Source organism: Fonsecaea nubica (assembly GCF_001646965.1).
Source record: "Fonsecaea nubica strain CBS 269.64 chromosome Unknown Scaff118, whole genome shotgun sequence".
In the NCBI taxonomy this organism is placed as follows: Eukaryota; Fungi; Ascomycota; class Eurotiomycetes; order Chaetothyriales; family Herpotrichiellaceae; genus Fonsecaea; species Fonsecaea nubica.
In genome coordinates this window covers 15,462-32,720 of record NW_019173791.1, presented here as the reverse complement: position 1 = coordinate 32,720, position 17,259 = coordinate 15,462, and the positions used below count along the sequence as shown (strand labels likewise).

Below are 17,259 nucleotides of genomic sequence, written 5' to 3'. Positions count from 1 at the left end.
TACAGTCGACCTCTACCAGGTCGATATACGTCATGAGGTGGTCAGGAACGCAATTTCGGCCACCATCAGGAGGTCTAGGGAAGCGTCAGGTTGTTGACAAGAGACTTAAAGCCCTCACTTGAGGGCTTTGAGGAAGAAGGCGGTGTGCCTTTATCCGCGGCACATGCGGGTTACCTATGGAATTGCTAACACTTGAGGTCTGAGAGGAGGGCAATACTCCTATGCGAAGAGGTTGGTCTCTTACGCGATGTAGGACAGGAATACCTCCCAAAGAAGATGAAGGTACCAGGCCCTTACTGAGAACATCGTGCTGGCCTCCATGTAGTCTCTTTGCGTTACTATATTAGGTAAAGCGCGTCAACGAAAAGATCTAGTCCCACAAAACACAGGCTAAGCCTAAATAGGCATATCGATTGAGGCGTTATGAGAGGGAGAATGCTCCTCCAGTCGACGGCGCTTGGCCACGAATACATCATTTTTACAGCAGAATGCGGTGGTCTAGGGAGGGACCCTGTAACTAAGGAGCTGGTATGGAATTCTGGATAACTGCCTATGGGAAAGTGCGTCTGACAGCTATCCATCTGTGTAATGTGCGCCAAGGTACCGAGGCCCACCAGCGAGGAGGCTACCCACTTGTGCAACGAGGCTAGATTCTTATCTAGACTACTAGCCCCTTAAATACCTCTGTCGCGGACAAGAGATAGGTCGATGGCCCGGTAACACCCAAAAGCTTGGAAGCGTAAAAACAAAATTTATTATGAATTCCAAGCTTGGGCCAGGACCTGTAGGGTCTGACATGAGGCAGCAACGGGTTTGTAATTGCTTACATACCATGTGTCAAAGTACGAGGTATGTAGAGCATGCAGTTATGCGTATCACTGTGTCGCTTGTGCAGAGTGCCACTATATAAATCAGCTAGATGCATCATGTATCAGCCTTCCATTCTTCTTCTTCTAAAATGACAACACGCAGCGAGCGAGATAGGATCTCTCGCTTCCGCCGCTCCCTCACAGACTTCTTCAGATCGGTCAAACCGCAGCTTTCGGCGTCACACGAAGGAGATTGCACTTCATCAAATCTTCCTGGTAGCCAACATACTTCTTCGAAGCGAAAGGCATCGGCTTCAGCACCATCTTCGCCGCTGTCCTATCGGTTCAAGCGAAAGCGTCCGATCTTAACCCTACCTTCACCCAGTCCCACTCCAGCCAAAGCTGTTAAACCGACATCCACTGCCTCTGAGCCACTTCTGATCCCTCCACCATCATCAACTCCGCCATCTTCGGTTCCAAGGGAGACGGTAGTCCTTCCACCAACTCCCTTCCCTTTCGCTCAGACCCTTGACGAAGAGTCAGACTCTAGTCTGGGCAGTCGTTCTGACAGAAGCCGATCAGTGTCCTCTGAAAGCATCGACAGTCTGGCATCTTCAGGGAAACCTCGGGCTTATGGGGCCAAACAGCAACGACAAGATGCTGCAGATGCGAGGCGAGTGTTGAAAACGATACAACAATTCAAGGCGGATGAATACGCGGTGAAAAAGGGTGGGCCTGGTGGAAAGTACTTGATTGAGCGAACACTTCGCTATCGTGGCTATCAGAAGTTGTGGGAAGAACTGGAGAAGGAGGAAAATCAAGAGCTGCTGGACTATGTCAAGGGAGACAAGCTTCGGTAAGCCTCCTTGAGAAATTCTGGCTTTTGAGTGGCTAACGAGATACCAGCTTCGATTATATACGCCGCCCTTGTAAAGGCAGCAAGCAGTTCGTGATCCACATGCCATCTAGCTTTCACGAGACGATGCTTATAAGACTCCATGACGAGATTGTGCAATGGCTTAATTCCATACGATCAGGGACACTTTGTACGGTTGAGAGCACCAAAGAGGCGACCATGGACGCGGCGAAGAAGATAGGTTCTACTCTGGCTACGACGGTGGAGTGCAACGCGCCTCACGGCGACCGACTGGAACCTGATCTTTCTTATACTTCGGAGGGCTGCTCGATTGCTGACCTGGTCGTAGAAGTGGCATGGTCTCAGCGCAAGTTGAAGTTACCAGAAAGGGCAACGCGTTTTATCACAGAGACGGAGGGCGCAATTCGAACTGTTGTCGCTTTGGATTTGAATGACATCTACCGTGGCAGCCGCTTGGCGACATTTTCGGTATGGAAAGCCCAACTTGACGGCGACAAGTGGACCCGGGCTACAGTGGTTGACAATCAGGTAAGGGTTGGCGTTTCGGCATGCTGAAGTGCTCGTGTCATGACGGAGATTTCTAACGACAACCCAGATGTTTCTCGACGAAGACGGACAAGCCGTCAAAGACTGCTCGTTGCGTCTCTGTCTCAAGGATTTTATATGTGAAGCGGAGGAGCGTGAGCTGGAAGCCTTTGAGAATGTGTCCTTGAATATACCTTCGACCATGCTTCGTGATTTCTACCAAATTGCCGTCAGAAAGAATGTGATACGTGAGGTAGAGAATGGGATGAAAGAAATAATGAAGAAAGTCAACGATGCCGCCAAGGAGATGCTTAGGGCGAGGAAGATGATACAAGAGCAAAAGGCCAAACACGCCAGGAATCACACAGTCATGGCAAAGAACGACTTGGCCGAGGTAAGGAGGGTGATCTGCAAGGCGGAAGAAGATATCAACGAGATGAAGCATACGATGATCGATGTGAAGGAGATGATGGACGAGGTAGGCGATAAGCTGCCGAGGGTGGTGAAAAAGAAAGTCGAGGTAGAGAATAGGATGGCCGAAGTCGAAACTGAGATGGCTGAAATGCAGGAGGAGGCAGAGAAGATTGTCGAAGCAGAGGAAGCATCTGAGGAGGAGGCTTCTGAACCCGAGCATATCACCTCAGAGGAAAGTGTCGCAGAGACGCCTGGAAGTGATACGTCGCGTGCTACTCAACCACCACCTGCGTCTCCACGAACCCCTACGAAGTCGACGCGATGGAGGTTTCGTTCCCCGCTGAAAACATCCCCCAAACACTAACCAACCGGGGCTGGCCGAGACGAAGAAGATATACACTCAGGCGCACAAGGCTAAGAGGCGACACTTGTACCAGACCACACATCGACACCTTCAACGGTCAACAACCTGTGCCCAACTTCGCCATCGTGTCACGAACCAGTTCGGGTGGAAGGAGAGGAAGCCGAGGACTATGAGGGCACATGACAGGGCCATATACACTCATCCCATAGCTTTCCATTGTACTAGGTAGTCAACTTCGTTCATGATCATACCCTTACCTTTGAGCATTGATCAGCTTCGCTCTAGTCCATTCCACTCTCAGGCATTGCCTTGTAACTTGCGCCTGTCAAAGGACCCCACGTCTCGCGAAGCGGCTCCGATGGAGCGATTCGGAACACAGCGCCACAGTGTACAAAGGCTTTTCCCAGCAAGTAGAGCCCTGTTGCGACGTTCGTTGGGAATTCATGCTGTCAAGAAGTTGATTCTGTAACATCATTCACAGGTCAAGGTATTCATGAGACTTGGAGGCGGGACGTGTCTCGGCCAGGAGTATTCGTGGAGTTTTAAAACGCTAGGTAAGAATCAGTTGAATTGGGATTTACTGACGAGCTACAAGCACAAGCTGAGGCACTGTTTATCCGGAGTTTTTCCGAAGCGCCACATTTTTCCGGTCCCTGATGGCGGTTTGCTATGAATTTCTTTGCGTGTCACGTCCTTCCACCCACGTTTCCAAAATCCCTCGGACGCCGCTTTGGCTTCAAAATGGCCGACAATCAGCGTGAGGCTTCACCATCCTCACCTCCACCCACGAATACTGACAGGAAAGAGCGAGAATCGTCCAGGGGCGAAGGCCGCAGAAGGAGCAGGTCTCCTCGACGGGATAGGGACAGGCGCGAGGATCGACTGCGGCGCAAGGACGCAGGGTTCAAATGGAAGGAAAAACGTCGAGACGATGACGACTCGAGACGTGACCGAGAAGCAGGATTGCAGCGAGGCTACAGGGATCATTATCGACCTCGCTCGAGATCTAGGACCCCCACTCCTCGGAGGCGTTCCCCCCGAAGAGATGACAGAGATCGTAACAGACACCGAGATCGAGAGGAACCAGAACTCCGCGAAGAAAAGAGGAAGGACAAGCCAGACAAGAAAGAGAAGAAAACAGCGCCTGCGATGCCAGCGCAGCCTATGATTATTGTTTACGTCAACGACCGACTGGGGACGAAGAAAGCTATTCCATGCTATCCCACGGATCCAATAAGTGAGTTTATCTCAGCCACTGTGGGCTTTTCCCGTGCTAATGAAAGAACAAGAGGACTTCAAAGTTATCGTTGCTTCGATGATCGGCAGACAACCTCATGAGATACTGCTCAAGCGACAGGGCGAAAGACCATTCAAAGACCAGCTGACACTTCAGGACTACGGTGTCAGCAACAATGTCCAGCTGGATCTTGAGGTTGATACAGGGGATTGATGGCATGTGTATGTGGCTGTTCAGGCGAGGGGCACAGCGTTTTAGTGGCGCTGACTACGAGGTACCTTGCGAATAGTATGGATACACTGGGTGAGGATGGCGAGTATCGACAAGCCTGAAGATAGATATTCTTCTGGAATTCAGCGAGCGACCTGCCCCCACTGCTGTAGACCAGGATCAGCTGCAGCCACATCCAACGCACCCAACGACATGGCGTGCATGGCTCGATGGACAATAAATGAAATGACGACATTTTGGAACCTCGGGAAATCTAGCGGATCTGACGCGGAAGGTGGGGCGAGACAAAAAGTTTCGTGGGGAGAGCAAACCACCAACTGCACTTTACCTTGGAGTTGAACTTTTCCAATCTGCGAACTGACTCTTTCTCTCCTCTTTTATATCATGTCAACCACCAGGTTGACTTTCCCGACTTCCTTGGCCTCACGGCCCACATTAGGCTGCCTATTCTAAGGTCGACTTCACGTATCCCACCCCTCGCCTGTGGTCTGATCCCTTGACTCTGCCTTGCCCTGTCCCGTCAGATTCTACGAGCTTGCCTTGCCTACCACTGTAAGCCACTTCACTGGACCTTTTGTTTGCGACACCATGGTCAGAAACATTGTCGTGTTCGGAGGGTCGTCCCATCCAACCTTGACAGAAACTATCTGCGAGATTCTCGGTATTGCACCTGGTCAAGCTCTCTTCTCCAAGTTCGCAGTTGGAGAGACCAGGGTTGAGATCGGCGAGTCGGTCCGGGGAAAAGATGTTTATATCATACAATCTGGTGGTGGTAAGGTGAATGACCACTTCGTCGAGCTTCTGATTGCCATTTCGGCATGCAAGACTGCGTCCGCGAAAAAGGTCACCGCTGTCCTACCACTCTTCCCGTATTCTCGCCAGTCCGATATACCCTACAACAAGAGCGGTGCGCCTCTGGTTAAGGCATCGAATGCGTCCAATAAGCTGGTTCCTGACGCGAATGGCTACACCTTCGACAGTACTCCTCCAACTCCACATCCAGATAAGACTGAAAGCCAAGGCCTAGCCAACGGACATCCCTTGCACAAAGCAATTTCAAAGTCACAGCTCGATGAGGTAGAGAACAGCCCTACGTACCAGGCCCGCTTCAGCCACTACCGGGACCGGGACGTAAGTTCACACTCGTCAACAAAGTCGGACTATTTTCCAAGCCAACGGAAACGAGGGGATTCGGCAGCGTCAGCCACCAACGGCATTGCAAATTATGATTTTGCTCCACCGCCAAAAATAGATCCGCAAGACAATTTCAAACCTCGACCGGGCTATCGACAATGGGTTGCTCAAGCAGGTACTCTTGTGGCGGATCTGTTGACCTGCGCTGGCGCAGATCACATCATCACCATGGACCTTCACGATCCACAGTATCAAGGGTTCTTCGACATTCCTGTTGACAATCTTTACGGCCGGCCGATTTTGAAGAAGTATATCCAGCAAAACATTCCAGATTACAGAAATGGAGTGGTCGTTAGTCCCGACGCTGGAGGCGCTAAAAGAGCAACTGCCATTGCCGACTCGTTAGGAATCGAGTTCGCACTGATTCACAAAGAACGGAGACCCACCAAGATCACCGATCGGCAGAATGCAACCATGATGCTCGTCGGCGATGTTACTGGCAAAGTTGCCATTCTCATTGACGATCTGGCCGACACGAGCAACACGATTACCCGAGCCGCGAAACTCCTGAAGAAAGAAGGCGCCAGCAGAGTCTATGCCTTGGTGACGCACGGTGTTTTGAGTGGAGATGCAATTGAAAGAATCAACGCCAGCGCGTTGGATAAAGTTATTGTCACCAATACCGTGGACCAGTCGCACCATGTCAGAAGATGTCCCAAGTTGGAGGTGCTCGAGGTCGGCCACGTCTTCGCTGAGGTGAGTTCAACACTGGTGGTGATATTTGGGTTACAGGACAGGTGACAAATGCTAACATGATCTTTCTCGATAGGCGATTCGAAGGGTGCATTATGGCGAGAGCATCAGTGTGCTGTTCCAATATGATTAGTGATGTCCAAGAATCATGTGCGAAGCTGGTTGCTAGAGCCTACTCAAACTCTAGTGATCCTCGTACTCCTCCTTACGAGCAACGATCATGGCGAGTAGGATTGTCGTTGATCTTTCATTTGGAATGCCATCTCGTGTTTCTGTTTCGACATTCAAAGATCGAGTTTCGCCCACGCGAGCACAAAGTCCGAGCAACCAAGAAAAAAACTACAAACAGCGACAACATGCAAAATAAGAAACGAAGCTCCTTGAACCAAGTGCTGGAGAGGTCTTCACCAGGCGGATGGCGTCTTATGGGTCAGGACTATGGATTCTTTGGTAGCACAGAAGGCCTCGACGGGGACCGTGACGAATACTTTGTGCGGCTTTATGAAGCCAGCTACCCTTCCAACAACATCAATCTACCCAAGGTGGTGCCGCATGTTGGGAGATAGGAAAGTCCGCGTTCTTTCTTGAATGGATATGCTCTGCATGAGAAGCTTATTCCAAGAATCTCATTTGCCCGTCACGGGTATAGTGTATACAGTGCCATTCAGCGTAATCCCTAATAACACTCCCTCGATGCGAGGTTGGCCGCTACTCCTGGAGCCCACTAACAACCCATATTCATGATCGAAACAACAATACCCAATCCATCTCCCCCGTTTGTTCTCCTGAGCAAACCCCCAGAGTAAACCCCCCCACACAACACATTGCGGCTATCGCTCCCACCGCAACTCCTCGCAAAACTCCCTGACACAACGCGCGCCTGCGCCGCCGGGGGAAAAGTGACCGGGCACGTCACCGTGCAACATCGAGGTCGGCAGTCCTTGCGTCGTGGCCTGTCTCGCGGCGAATGCATAGCGCAATGCACATCGGCGGCGCGGGAGGAAGGTGATGTCCAGTAACTTGAAGTCTACGTCGTCGTCGAGGCTGGCGCCCTCTCCCCCGACCCCAATGGAGGCATTTGGCTCGCTGCCACTTGGTCTCTCTGTCGCCTGTATGTACGCGAGGAGATCCGCGTCGGCGAGGAGGAGTTGTGCGCGGCTCAGGGACCGTGCCTTGGTCCTCAGGTCGATGACACGGTCGACGACGCTCGCGGCGAGGTGGGAGTCCCAGAGGCCTTCGCGCCGGTTGCACGAGCGGAGGAGGGAGAGGGCCTTGTCGCGCAGGGCGAGGTCGCGGGACCGGGAGGCGATGAGGAAGAGGGTCGGCACGATGCCGAGGGCGAGGGAGAATGTCGGCCGCGTAACCACGGGCGAGGGGTGTTGTGGTGGTCGGAGCTGTGAGAGGGATTGTGAAGCCGGAGCTACGTTCGTGGCCGAGGTTGACGTTGACGTTGATGTTGACGTTGACCAGTCAGACGGTGGCGGCGGTGGTGGTCGAGGCGACATGCCCCCGTCCACCGGCCTGACAAAGGTAGAGGTACATTGGATGAACTCTTCCACCGCGTCCAATGCGGTCCAAAACTTTGCTCCGTGGTCATTGAACACGGCCTCGTCGTTGGACTCGACTCGTGCCAGGAACGCGACCATGAGAGCTTGATAAGCCCGCAGAATTAGAAATGCGGCGCTCCGGGGTCTGGCGTGCTGCGCCGACGGGGGCGACGAGGCGGCCGAGCTGCAAGATTCAGGTGTCTCTCGTGAGTATTCGTTTGATTCGACGGCAGAGAACCTCTCAAACGCGGCCTGCCACTCCTCGAATCGCGGTTTGATCGCGTGGAACTCTGCCAGGAGGGCCTGGGCCACGTCGTCGGGTACAGGGCCCTCGTACGCCAGAGTCTCGGCCCTCTCGACGTACTCGAAGAGTTCTGCAAGTAGGGATTCTACGTGCATCAGGGCGTGTTCGTGCGAGGTGAACTGGTACGGCATGTGTGATGCTGTCGTCCCCGTACGGTAAAACTTCGGTTTGGGGCCCAGGAAGTTTGGGCCGCCGATTTCCAGGATCTGTCTGCCCATGGCGACGAAGAAGCGGGCGAGGTCATCGCGGGGGAGCAGGCGCGGTTGGTTTGGACTGGCGCTCGCATTTCGTTGCTCCTCGGCCAGGATTCGGATTCCAGACACAGCGTGGTTGCACGCCTCGTGATATTGCCCCTGAAGGCTCTCGAAGGCAGAGAACAGAGCGCAGAGGACCAGGGCGCGGTCGAGATTCTGATCCAGCTGGGCATAGTTGAATCGCACTACCTCCCGCATCGCCTTTCCGTAGTGGTTCAGTGCAAAGTCGACGCTTCGCGCGGGAGAGAAATGATCGACCCCTGAATAGTGCTCGTGCATACTGCTCAGGGCAATGAGAGCGTGTCTGACAGACCCATCTTCTCTTGCGAGTGGCAGGATGGTCTCTAGCCAGAAGTCCGGCTGGAAGGGACCGGCAAGCTCCAACGCAGTCCGGTCCTGGTAGTAGCTGAAGGCCCGTCGCTCGGACCAATCGAGGTTTGGCTGCTCCGACAAGACAGGCGATGGATTGCGTGGGGTGTACACGACGAATTTCACGGGTTCGCTCCCTCGACCCGAGCTCGGATCGTTGGCGTATCCTTCACATGATTTCCCAGCCTTGACACAGCGGTTGCAGCTGGGTCGCGTCTCGTCGCATTTTACTCGTCGACGTCTGGCCGGCGGCGTTAGAGAGATGTCATAGCTGCAGGAACTGGCTAGCTAGGGTACAGGGCTAGAACTGGACTTACTTGCAGGTGATGCAACCAGTTCGGACTTTTGTTTTTCCAATCCTGATCATGATTTCGAAGACTTTGGGCCCTTTGTCTTCATGGCTCGATGAAGGTGTGTCCGAGTCGAGCGTCGCATATGTTATTATAGTCTATCAGCCTGTGTCAGAGGTCAAAGCGTGTCCAAGGCGAACAGACAGACACAGCTGAAGGAAATTCACCAGCCCCTTTGGTCACTGCCTGGAAATCAACGGTCCCGGCCAGACATTTCCTGGACCCCAATGCATCCGCGCAGGCAACCGAGTTTGCACTGTGTTGACGGGCTGTCAGAGTTCGGTAGCGCCACATGCGGCTAGAGGTGCCAGGTCTGAGTGAAGGGACACTCCTCGAGAGTGGCAGAGCAACAGCAAGGGACGATGTCGAGAGTGGACCGGTGCCTGAGGGAGCAGACGACACATGGACGCTAGTGTTCCAAACCAGGCCACCAACGCTAGTCAGGAAAGGTTAGACGATACGAGGAGGCTTCTGACCAATGACCGTTCGCACATCCTAGCCTTGCGCATCAAGCGGCCCCCAAACTACCCCCTCGGTCAATTCATGCTACCGCCCCTCGCGGCCCTCTTACCAAGTCGTATTGAACTTCGCCCACATCACTATCACCTTTGTCATCAAATGTCGCCAACAGCTGGCCAACGGGCTGGTGGACGAGCTCGTAAGAGCTAGACTCATTCATGCCCTGGCCTTTGACAGTGGAAACATACCTCGTACTGGCTTCTGAAACCCTGCATAGAACTGAGCCACACGATGTTGTCTGATACCGACCGCAGACGAGTACCACTGATCAATTTCCAGGCAGCCATGTTCAGCAGTCCAACATCCCAGGTGAGGGTCTATATCTATATCAACCATGGATGATTCCATTGAAACCGTTCGTTGTATCCTTCCCTTCAACCTTGGAGGACATTCCCAACCCTACCTTGCAGAGAAATACTACCTCGTCACGCCTACGCGCAGTGGTTCTTCAATTCACACTCAAGCAGCACTACTTATCTCCAAGAGAACTCCTCTAGGGAATTCCATACAGGGAGGAATCTCTGAGGCGAAATGCCCAAGATCGTGTGCCACGCAGGCACAGGACCCGACGACAACTGGGCGTACTGTCCATCCTTCGCAGCCGCGATTCTGTTCACGGTCCTCTTCGGCATCACGACCTGCGCGCACATTGTCCAGGCTGTCATCTACCGCAAGCCCTTCGCCATGGTCCTCATCATGGGCGCCCTGTGGGAAACGGGCGGCTACGTCGCGCGCATCTTGTCGATCGAGAACCAGCTGTCCAGCGGCATCTACACGGCGCAGCTCCTGCTGATCCTGCTCGCGCCGCTTTGGATCAACGCGTACATCTACATGCTGCTGGGGCGGATGATCCACTTCTTCCTACCCGAGGGCAATGACCGCGTGTTCCGCGTCCGGGCCCGCGCCATCACGCGCATGTTCGTCGCCTTTGACATCACGGCCTTCCTGATCCAGGCGACCGGCGGCACCATGACGGGGCCGGGGGTGAGTGCCTCGGTCCAGCAGACGGGACTGAACATCTACACCAGCGGCGTGGGCGTGCAGTTGTTCTTCCTCGTCATCTTCGTCGCCCTGGCGATCAGGTTCCAGCGCAAGGTCAAGCACCTCAAGCAATACAGGCAGCGTCTCGTCTCGTCACGGCCTGCTTCCTACACCACCGACACCGAAGCACAATACCAATCTGTCCTTCTGCGTCCGTTGCCCTTGCGGACCGACTCCCCCAGCCCTACAACGACACCAGAAGACCTCGACATACCCGACCTCGACCTCGCCACGCCCCTCCTCCGTCTTCTCTACATCACCCTCGCGCTCATCATCCTCCGCAACATCTACCGCCTCGTCGAGTTCGGCACGGGCATAGACTCCCCGACCGTGACGCACGAGTGGTTCGCGTACGTCTTCGACGGCGTGCCCATGTTCTTCGCCCTCTTGGTCCTGAACGTCTTCAACCCGGGAAAATTCCTTCAGGGTTCCCGGAGCGATTTCTCCGAGGAGGACAAGGCGAGGAAGCGGGAGAAGAGGGCGAAAAAGGAGAGGAAGAAGGACGACAAGAGGGCGGAAAAGGAGATGAAGCGGATGGCCAAGGTGGCGAAGAGGGATGCGAAGAATGGTGGCGGCGGAGCTGCGTACGAGGCCTTGGGGTGAAGAATTTCCAGTGAAATGGAGAATTAGCATCTCCTCGGCGTCCTCTATAGACTTGTTAGCATCTTGAGTGAGAGTCGAGGAACGGTCAAAGGAAAATGGTTTTTTATATTGGATAATTTTGTGCATACAATAGATGGGTGATAGACCGAATCAATGCGCCAAAACCAGCGCCCCCTACACCACTGACGAGATCGACCTGGACCAATTGGTCAGGGCGAGAACAACAAAAACCGGTGTCTGATTCTCTCCAATGCCCGAACGCTATAGCCTTAATCTGTACCACCTGTGCCATCACTTAGGACTTGGTTTATCCCATTGAGATATGTACCAATGCCTCTTCTTGTAGTTGTCGGCATAGCCGGGGATTGATTTCGACATGGCAACATCCCATCCCTTGAAAGCATCTTCGTAGCTGGAAAGCAACATCTTCTCTGAACGTAGAGGCTTGTTCACTTGACAATGAACGATCCCAGTACGTCCTGGCCGTCGGTTGATGCGCCCTTGCAAGCTGGCCAGAAGTCCTCCATCCGCTCGGCATTGCTTTTTCTTCATTGTGGCAACGTTCGTGCGTGATTGTTTTCGCTGTGCAATGGCTCGTGCAGCGGCCCATTTTTGCAAGCGAGCTTCTACGTTAGGAGCACCCGGGCCATACAACGGGCGAGTCTCGAACATCGGAGCCTCGTCTCCGCTCCCAGAAATTGCCCTTGTGAATTTGACAACCTCCACGTTTTGACTAGAGTTCGCCGCAAGTGAGCAGAGCGCGGCGATTCGTTTATCATTAGAAACATCTGGATGACGATAGCCATGGTGCACCGTGCAGACAGTGTTGGGGTTCCAGAGGTCTTGTCGGATGACTTCCCGTAATCGTTGTGGTATAGGGGACTGGCCAGGGTGAGACTTTGGGGTTGAGGCACGAGGTTTGTGGCTCTTATTATCCTTGACACATGCCAACAAGTTTGATTTCTCTTCAACCTGACAGGTTCCTTCAAAAAATCCGGAATCACTTCGCTTGAGGGGAGAGTGCCTGAGGGTAGATTCGGAAAAACAATGCCCCGGATCGATCTCGTAGGGAAATGCTGTGGGCGACGAGATCGGTTCCAGTTCAAGATTTTGAGCCTTGCGAAACCGTGTTGTAGAGAGATGAGAGTCCAACATCGTGGTTTTGATAGCTTTGCTGATGCAGTGAGATCAGGTCAGTCAAACGAAGGGTTGTTGGTCTCAGGTGAAGCTGTGTCGCGAGGGTAACGATAACACCGAAAATGAGCGGAAAATCAACAATAAGTTCAATGTAGATGGTCGTTTCGATGATTTGGGCAGGCTCAAATCACTTCATGAGATGAATTCGCGCCTCAATTGATGTGAGCTGTCGATGATTTCTCTTCAGGCAACCACGCTCTGGGCTGTCTGCACGGACGGGAGGTGAAACCCCAAAATGCAGACGTACCTTCCTTCCGAGAGTTGTTGGATCAAGTCATCTTCGCAAGAAGCTGAAAGAAGCGCTGTTGACTTGTTGCTGAAAAAGTTGTTCATTAGGTCTGGAGCTATCAAGCTGGAAGGCCGCAAAGTAAGACCCCCTTCTACCGAACGCCGTTGCTGCCCACGTGACAATGACCCTAACCCATGTTAGAACACGCTGATGTAGTTTCCTATCCTCTCCTTTTGATTTTGGGCGATGCATTCGGCAATCCAGGTGATGTTTCGGATTTCCTGCCGGAGGGTCAGCAGCTGTGTCTTTCGCAACGAGGGAGCGCTCACCTGTTCCCGTAGCTTGACCCATGCATATATAACTGCATGGGTAAACTGTCTAGTGAACACCATCTTGGAGAGTTCCATCTCCTTCTGGTAGAACATGTCCTCTAGGGACTTGGATTCACTGCCCGCGCCTCCAGCCATGTTCCCGGCGCCCACGCCGCTGCTTTGGTTGAATCCGACTTCATCAAAAAATCGCTTGTAGTCACCCACACCGCTGACTGCAAGCCCAACACCTTCCAGGTCGTCCGCTCTCGAGAGCATAAGCATCCCTTCTGGGTACAATTTTCCGAATTCGGGGTAGAGCTTCTTCCTCTGGTCCTTGGTCAGCTCGGTTCCGAAAGAGTTGATGGTGATGTTGATAGCTCGTCGATCGGCTTCGAATTCGAGGATTTCTGACATGATTTCTCCCGTGGGAGTCATGGCCATCTCGGGGTCCGTGTTTACGAAACGGTAGAAGTCCTCCAGATAGTTTTTGTACAAGGTGTTCCGCACAATCTCGATGTTGAGCTCATCCAGATCTTGATGGCTCAAACTTCCTTTGAAATATGGTGCCAGGGGAGTTTCGATAAGGACCGAGTTATACAGTTCCTCGATATTGGTGGCCACGCAAAGAACTGGCATTGTCTCGAACCAACCCAACGGATGACATCTCTCCAGTAGTTCTTTAGTATCCCTTTCGTGCAAAGTCCCGGTAATGAGGAGTGCCACATTGTCAATCATGTACGAGTATGTAAGGTATTCCATGAATTTTGTCAACGATCCCGTCGCCTGTCCTTGGAGATATCTGAAGTCGGCGACAAGCTTCTCTGTGGTCTTGCTTGCCAGGGCCGACGTGGAGGGGTTTGGAGGAAGGTTTGAGAGCGCCTCGCCGTATGCAGGACCGAGCTGGGTCTTGACGTCTTCGATCGTTTCGCATTGCGTGAGCTGCACTTTGTTAGTGAAGTGTCCTAACGCGGTGCAGTGAACACATACATTGCCATAGTTCGTGCTCGTAAGTAGCGCATTGCGGTAGCCACGAACTATACCCTCCAAATAGCCACCGTTGACGTTGAACAAAAGGCCTGAGTCGCAAATTAGCTGTGAAATTCTGGAGAGTAGAGGATGCCCACCTTCCATGGTCCGAAATACCAAGCCTCAACGACTTAAATGAGCGGCAAGGAATTATAAAGCTGCAGTCGAACGAGAGAGCTCTGAAAGTAAAGGCAGCTTGCAATGTTGTAGTAAAGACGACGTCGATGAACAGGCAGGCGAATAGATCTACCGGGCATGAGGTCGGAATTGGGAGCTGCGCAGTTGCCGCTTTACCATCTTGGCTCTGTCCACTGCACAAATTTCATGCCGCTTTTAATACATGAACCTCCTCGACTCTTCATCGCTCAATTTCTTCTTTGATGTTGAAATGGTATAACCAACTACAAATTTGGTGAGGACTGTAGTGCCTTATGATTCTCTTCGCTGTTTCCTCTACCACCGTCAAAGATGCTACAATTTAGTTCCTTAAGCTCTTCGAATTTCCGTGCAACGCAAAACTGTTTCTGCAATAGAACATAAGTAACAAGTACACTTATTTTGACACCATATCCCATGATGCAGACCAAAACAGTCCAAGCGTCCACTTGATCTCACGTACTGGCAGCATCCTCCAGAATCACATCCGCTGCCTTCTCACTAATCATATACGTGGGCAGCACGATATAGAATCCCGGGATTTTGGGAAAGACACTCGCATCGACCACTCTCAACCCGTCAACACCTCGAACACGGAATTGAGAATCTAGGACCGCCATCTCGTCGTCATCAGCGCCGATAGGACAGGTGCAGCTCGCATGATGTCCCCAGGCTTCTTTCTTTATCCAGTCCTTCATCTGGGCCTCGGTCGTGGCATTATTCCCCGGCCAAACCTCCTTAAACGTGCCCTGCAGCGGTATATAGTCTTGGAACATCTTGCGCGACAACTCCATGCCCTCGTATGTGGCTTGCAAGTCCTTTTCGTCGGCGTCGTTGGTAGTGACCCCTGTGTCGAAGTAATTGAAGTTGATGACGGGCGTGTCGCGGGGATCGGTAGAACGCAGGGTGATAGTCCCGGCGTTGTTTCGCGAATGCGCCTTGAGAATGATCCAGGCCCAGTGGTGTGCGTCTTTCAGTGACTCATTCGAATATCCGGGATGGTAGCCTGTGAAGAATGCGGGAGCACCAGAAATCAAGAGATCGGGATCCCCATCCGCAACAGACGACTTTTTGATCACAGCAATTGCAATACCGTTGGTCGCGTATGTGCCTTTGAGCGAGGGACCTGGTTGAGTTTGCCATTGCTCCAAGCATGGGTCAGGTTCAGTGCGCAGAAAGGTACAGTCCTTGGTGATGGCAAAGTCGGTGTTGCTGTCTCCCACAAGCGTTGCTTCATAGCGGTCCTGCAAGTTGGTTCCCACACCCGGTAGGTCGACAACCACGGGAATGCCGAACCTGGAAAGCTCAGAAGCAGGTCCAATACCAGACAACTTAAGCAATTGCGGCGAGTTGAACGCACCACCAGAGATGATCACCTCCCGACTCGCATTGACGCTACCTGGGGTGCCACCCGCTGCTGAGCCTGCGCGAGGGTCGGCGCGATACAGACTTTGTCCTTCTAGATAGTCGACGCCAATGGCCTTGGGCTTGGATCCAGAAGTGTCAAACCGGACTTTTGTCACCAAGGTGTTGAGCTTGACGTCGAGATGGTACTTGCGCGATCCGTCTGCGTTGACGGCGTTTGCGGTGTCGAGGATAAAGTCGCGCGGACCATTGCGTTTCTTTTCCACCTCGGTGACTGCAATTGGGACCTGGTATAGGCCCTCCTGAGAGTCCCGGCCGGGAACACCGGCATTGATGTCTCTGAGCAAGACTTCTCCCAACCCAGCCACCGTGTTGAGCACCATCCCGAGCAGACCCTTACCCATTGCCGTCCCAGCCGCGATGATGAGCGACAACAGTTTCTGGTCCTCGACTGCCAGCGACAACTCCGTGAGACTGGTCTCGTACCAACCATCAAACCCGTGGCCGACGACACTGTTAGGGAGGTACCTGCACCTTTCCAGGCGCTCAAAGTATTGGCGCATATTCCCGGCACTCCAGGAACTGTCACCCGTGATTGACGCGATATTATTCCAGTCGCTCTCGTGTGGATAGATGGTGATCATTGCGTTATGCGCCGAGCACCCTCCCAGGGTTCCTGTGCGCGGGTACCAGATCCCCAGGGGAGTCGAGCCAGATGGGGGACTGCTCCCGACATACTCGTCTCCCGAGGGAGTCTTCCAGACCATTTTGGAATCCTGTTCCTGCCGCGCAAGGTCCTGGTAGTGGTTGACAAAGTAATCCCACCGCATGGGCGTGAACTCTGTGGCCTGGAGCTGCAAAGCCGGCACCTGCTGCCACGTTGCCTCGCCTTGGTCGTCTCCCGCCTCGATCAGGAGGACTCTATACCCAGCAATCGCCAGCCGCGAAGCCAGTGGACCGCCTCCAGGGCCGCTGCCGACGACGACATAATCATATGCGGTAGGGTCTGTGGTGGTATTGCCCGCTCGAATCGTCTGTGTTATATTGTTGTCGTCGCGTCTGTGAAATTTATTATGTGAATGTCTATGTGCCGATGTTCTGGAGGAGTTGTTAGCCAGTCAGGTCACCCTCCCACGTCCTGGTGCAAGAAAAATGCTATGATGGTAATACTCACAGAGCCGACACCGTCGTGCTACCCAACAGGGTTATTAAAGCCAACGTCGCCCTCATGGCCCCAGAGCATTAAACCGCGTCTCAGATGGAAAAAAAGTAAAGACTCCAAACTAATCAAACGAAAGGCTTGGGTGGTTCAACTCCCATACATCACCTGAAGTGATTGCTGGGGCGTTATGATGTCCTCTGTTTATCTTATAGTAGTATATATGTAAGGTGTCTGCATGCATACATGCATACATGCATTCACGCATGGGCACAAGTCCACCATGGCCTCTCCCTTTTCTCCCTCATTGTTCGTCGTACGTGTACCTCGTATCACATCCCATCATCCTGAGGAGGCGGTGGGAAAATGGGAAGATTGGGAAATTGGGATCGTCAATTGGCTCCTCCTGGGATCTTCTCGCACGGAGAGTTGGTCGAACGAACTGCCCGAGGCCAGGCGACAGGGACCACAGACACCACAGGGGA

At 53.0% G+C, this 17,259-nt stretch overlaps 7 protein-coding genes across 7 annotated transcripts; 4 read left to right on the top strand and 3 right to left on the bottom strand.

Moving 5' to 3' along the window:
• Positions 1–958: 958 nt before the first annotated feature.
• Positions 959–2,989, top strand: AYO20_10665 (hypothetical protein; the record flags this gene model as incomplete). Its single annotated transcript, XM_022648921.1, has 3 exons — positions 959–1,665; positions 1,716–2,214; positions 2,282–2,989. The coding sequence occupies 3 exons, from the start codon at positions 959–961 to the stop codon at positions 2,987–2,989; spliced, it is 1,914 nt and encodes a 637-aa protein (XP_022495090.1).
• Positions 2,990–3,730: 741 nt separating this feature from the next.
• Positions 3,731–4,439, top strand: AYO20_10664 (hypothetical protein; the record flags this gene model as incomplete). Its single annotated transcript, XM_022648920.1, has 2 exons — positions 3,731–4,226; positions 4,279–4,439. 2 exons carry the CDS (start codon positions 3,731–3,733, stop codon positions 4,437–4,439), a joined length of 657 nt encoding a protein of 218 aa, XP_022495089.1.
• Positions 4,440–5,045: 606 nt separating this feature from the next.
• Positions 5,046–6,910, top strand: AYO20_10663 (hypothetical protein; the record flags this gene model as incomplete). Its single annotated transcript, XM_022648919.1, has 3 exons — positions 5,046–6,347; positions 6,421–6,476; positions 6,532–6,910. 3 exons carry the CDS (start codon positions 5,046–5,048, stop codon positions 6,908–6,910), a joined length of 1,737 nt encoding a protein of 578 aa, XP_022495088.1.
• Positions 6,911–7,174: 264 nt separating this feature from the next.
• On the bottom strand, positions 7,175–9,974 carry AYO20_10662 (hypothetical protein; the record flags this gene model as incomplete). Its single annotated transcript, XM_022648918.1, has 4 exons — positions 7,175–9,089; positions 9,136–9,266; positions 9,740–9,811; positions 9,876–9,974. 4 exons carry the CDS (start codon positions 9,972–9,974, stop codon positions 7,175–7,177), a joined length of 2,217 nt encoding a protein of 738 aa, XP_022495087.1.
• A 244-nt stretch (positions 9,975–10,218) lies between these two features.
• On the top strand, positions 10,219–11,331 carry AYO20_10661 (hypothetical protein; the record flags this gene model as incomplete). Its single annotated transcript, XM_022648917.1, has 1 exon — positions 10,219–11,331. The coding sequence occupies one exon, from the start codon at positions 10,219–10,221 to the stop codon at positions 11,329–11,331; it is 1,113 nt and encodes a 370-aa protein (XP_022495086.1).
• A 291-nt stretch (positions 11,332–11,622) lies between these two features.
• Positions 11,623–12,486, bottom strand: AYO20_10660 (hypothetical protein; the record flags this gene model as incomplete). The annotated part of the gene is made up of 1 exon (XM_022648916.1): positions 11,623–12,486. One exon carries the CDS (start codon positions 12,484–12,486, stop codon positions 11,623–11,625), a length of 864 nt encoding a protein of 287 aa, XP_022495085.1.
• Positions 12,487–12,954: 468 nt separating this feature from the next.
• On the bottom strand, positions 12,955–16,845 carry AYO20_10659 (hypothetical protein; the record flags this gene model as incomplete). Its single annotated transcript, XM_022648915.1, has 4 exons — positions 12,955–14,007; positions 14,056–14,144; positions 14,714–16,674; positions 16,790–16,845. 4 exons carry the CDS (start codon positions 16,843–16,845, stop codon positions 12,955–12,957), a joined length of 3,159 nt encoding a protein of 1,052 aa, XP_022495084.1.
• Positions 16,846–17,259: the final 414 nt, after the last annotated feature.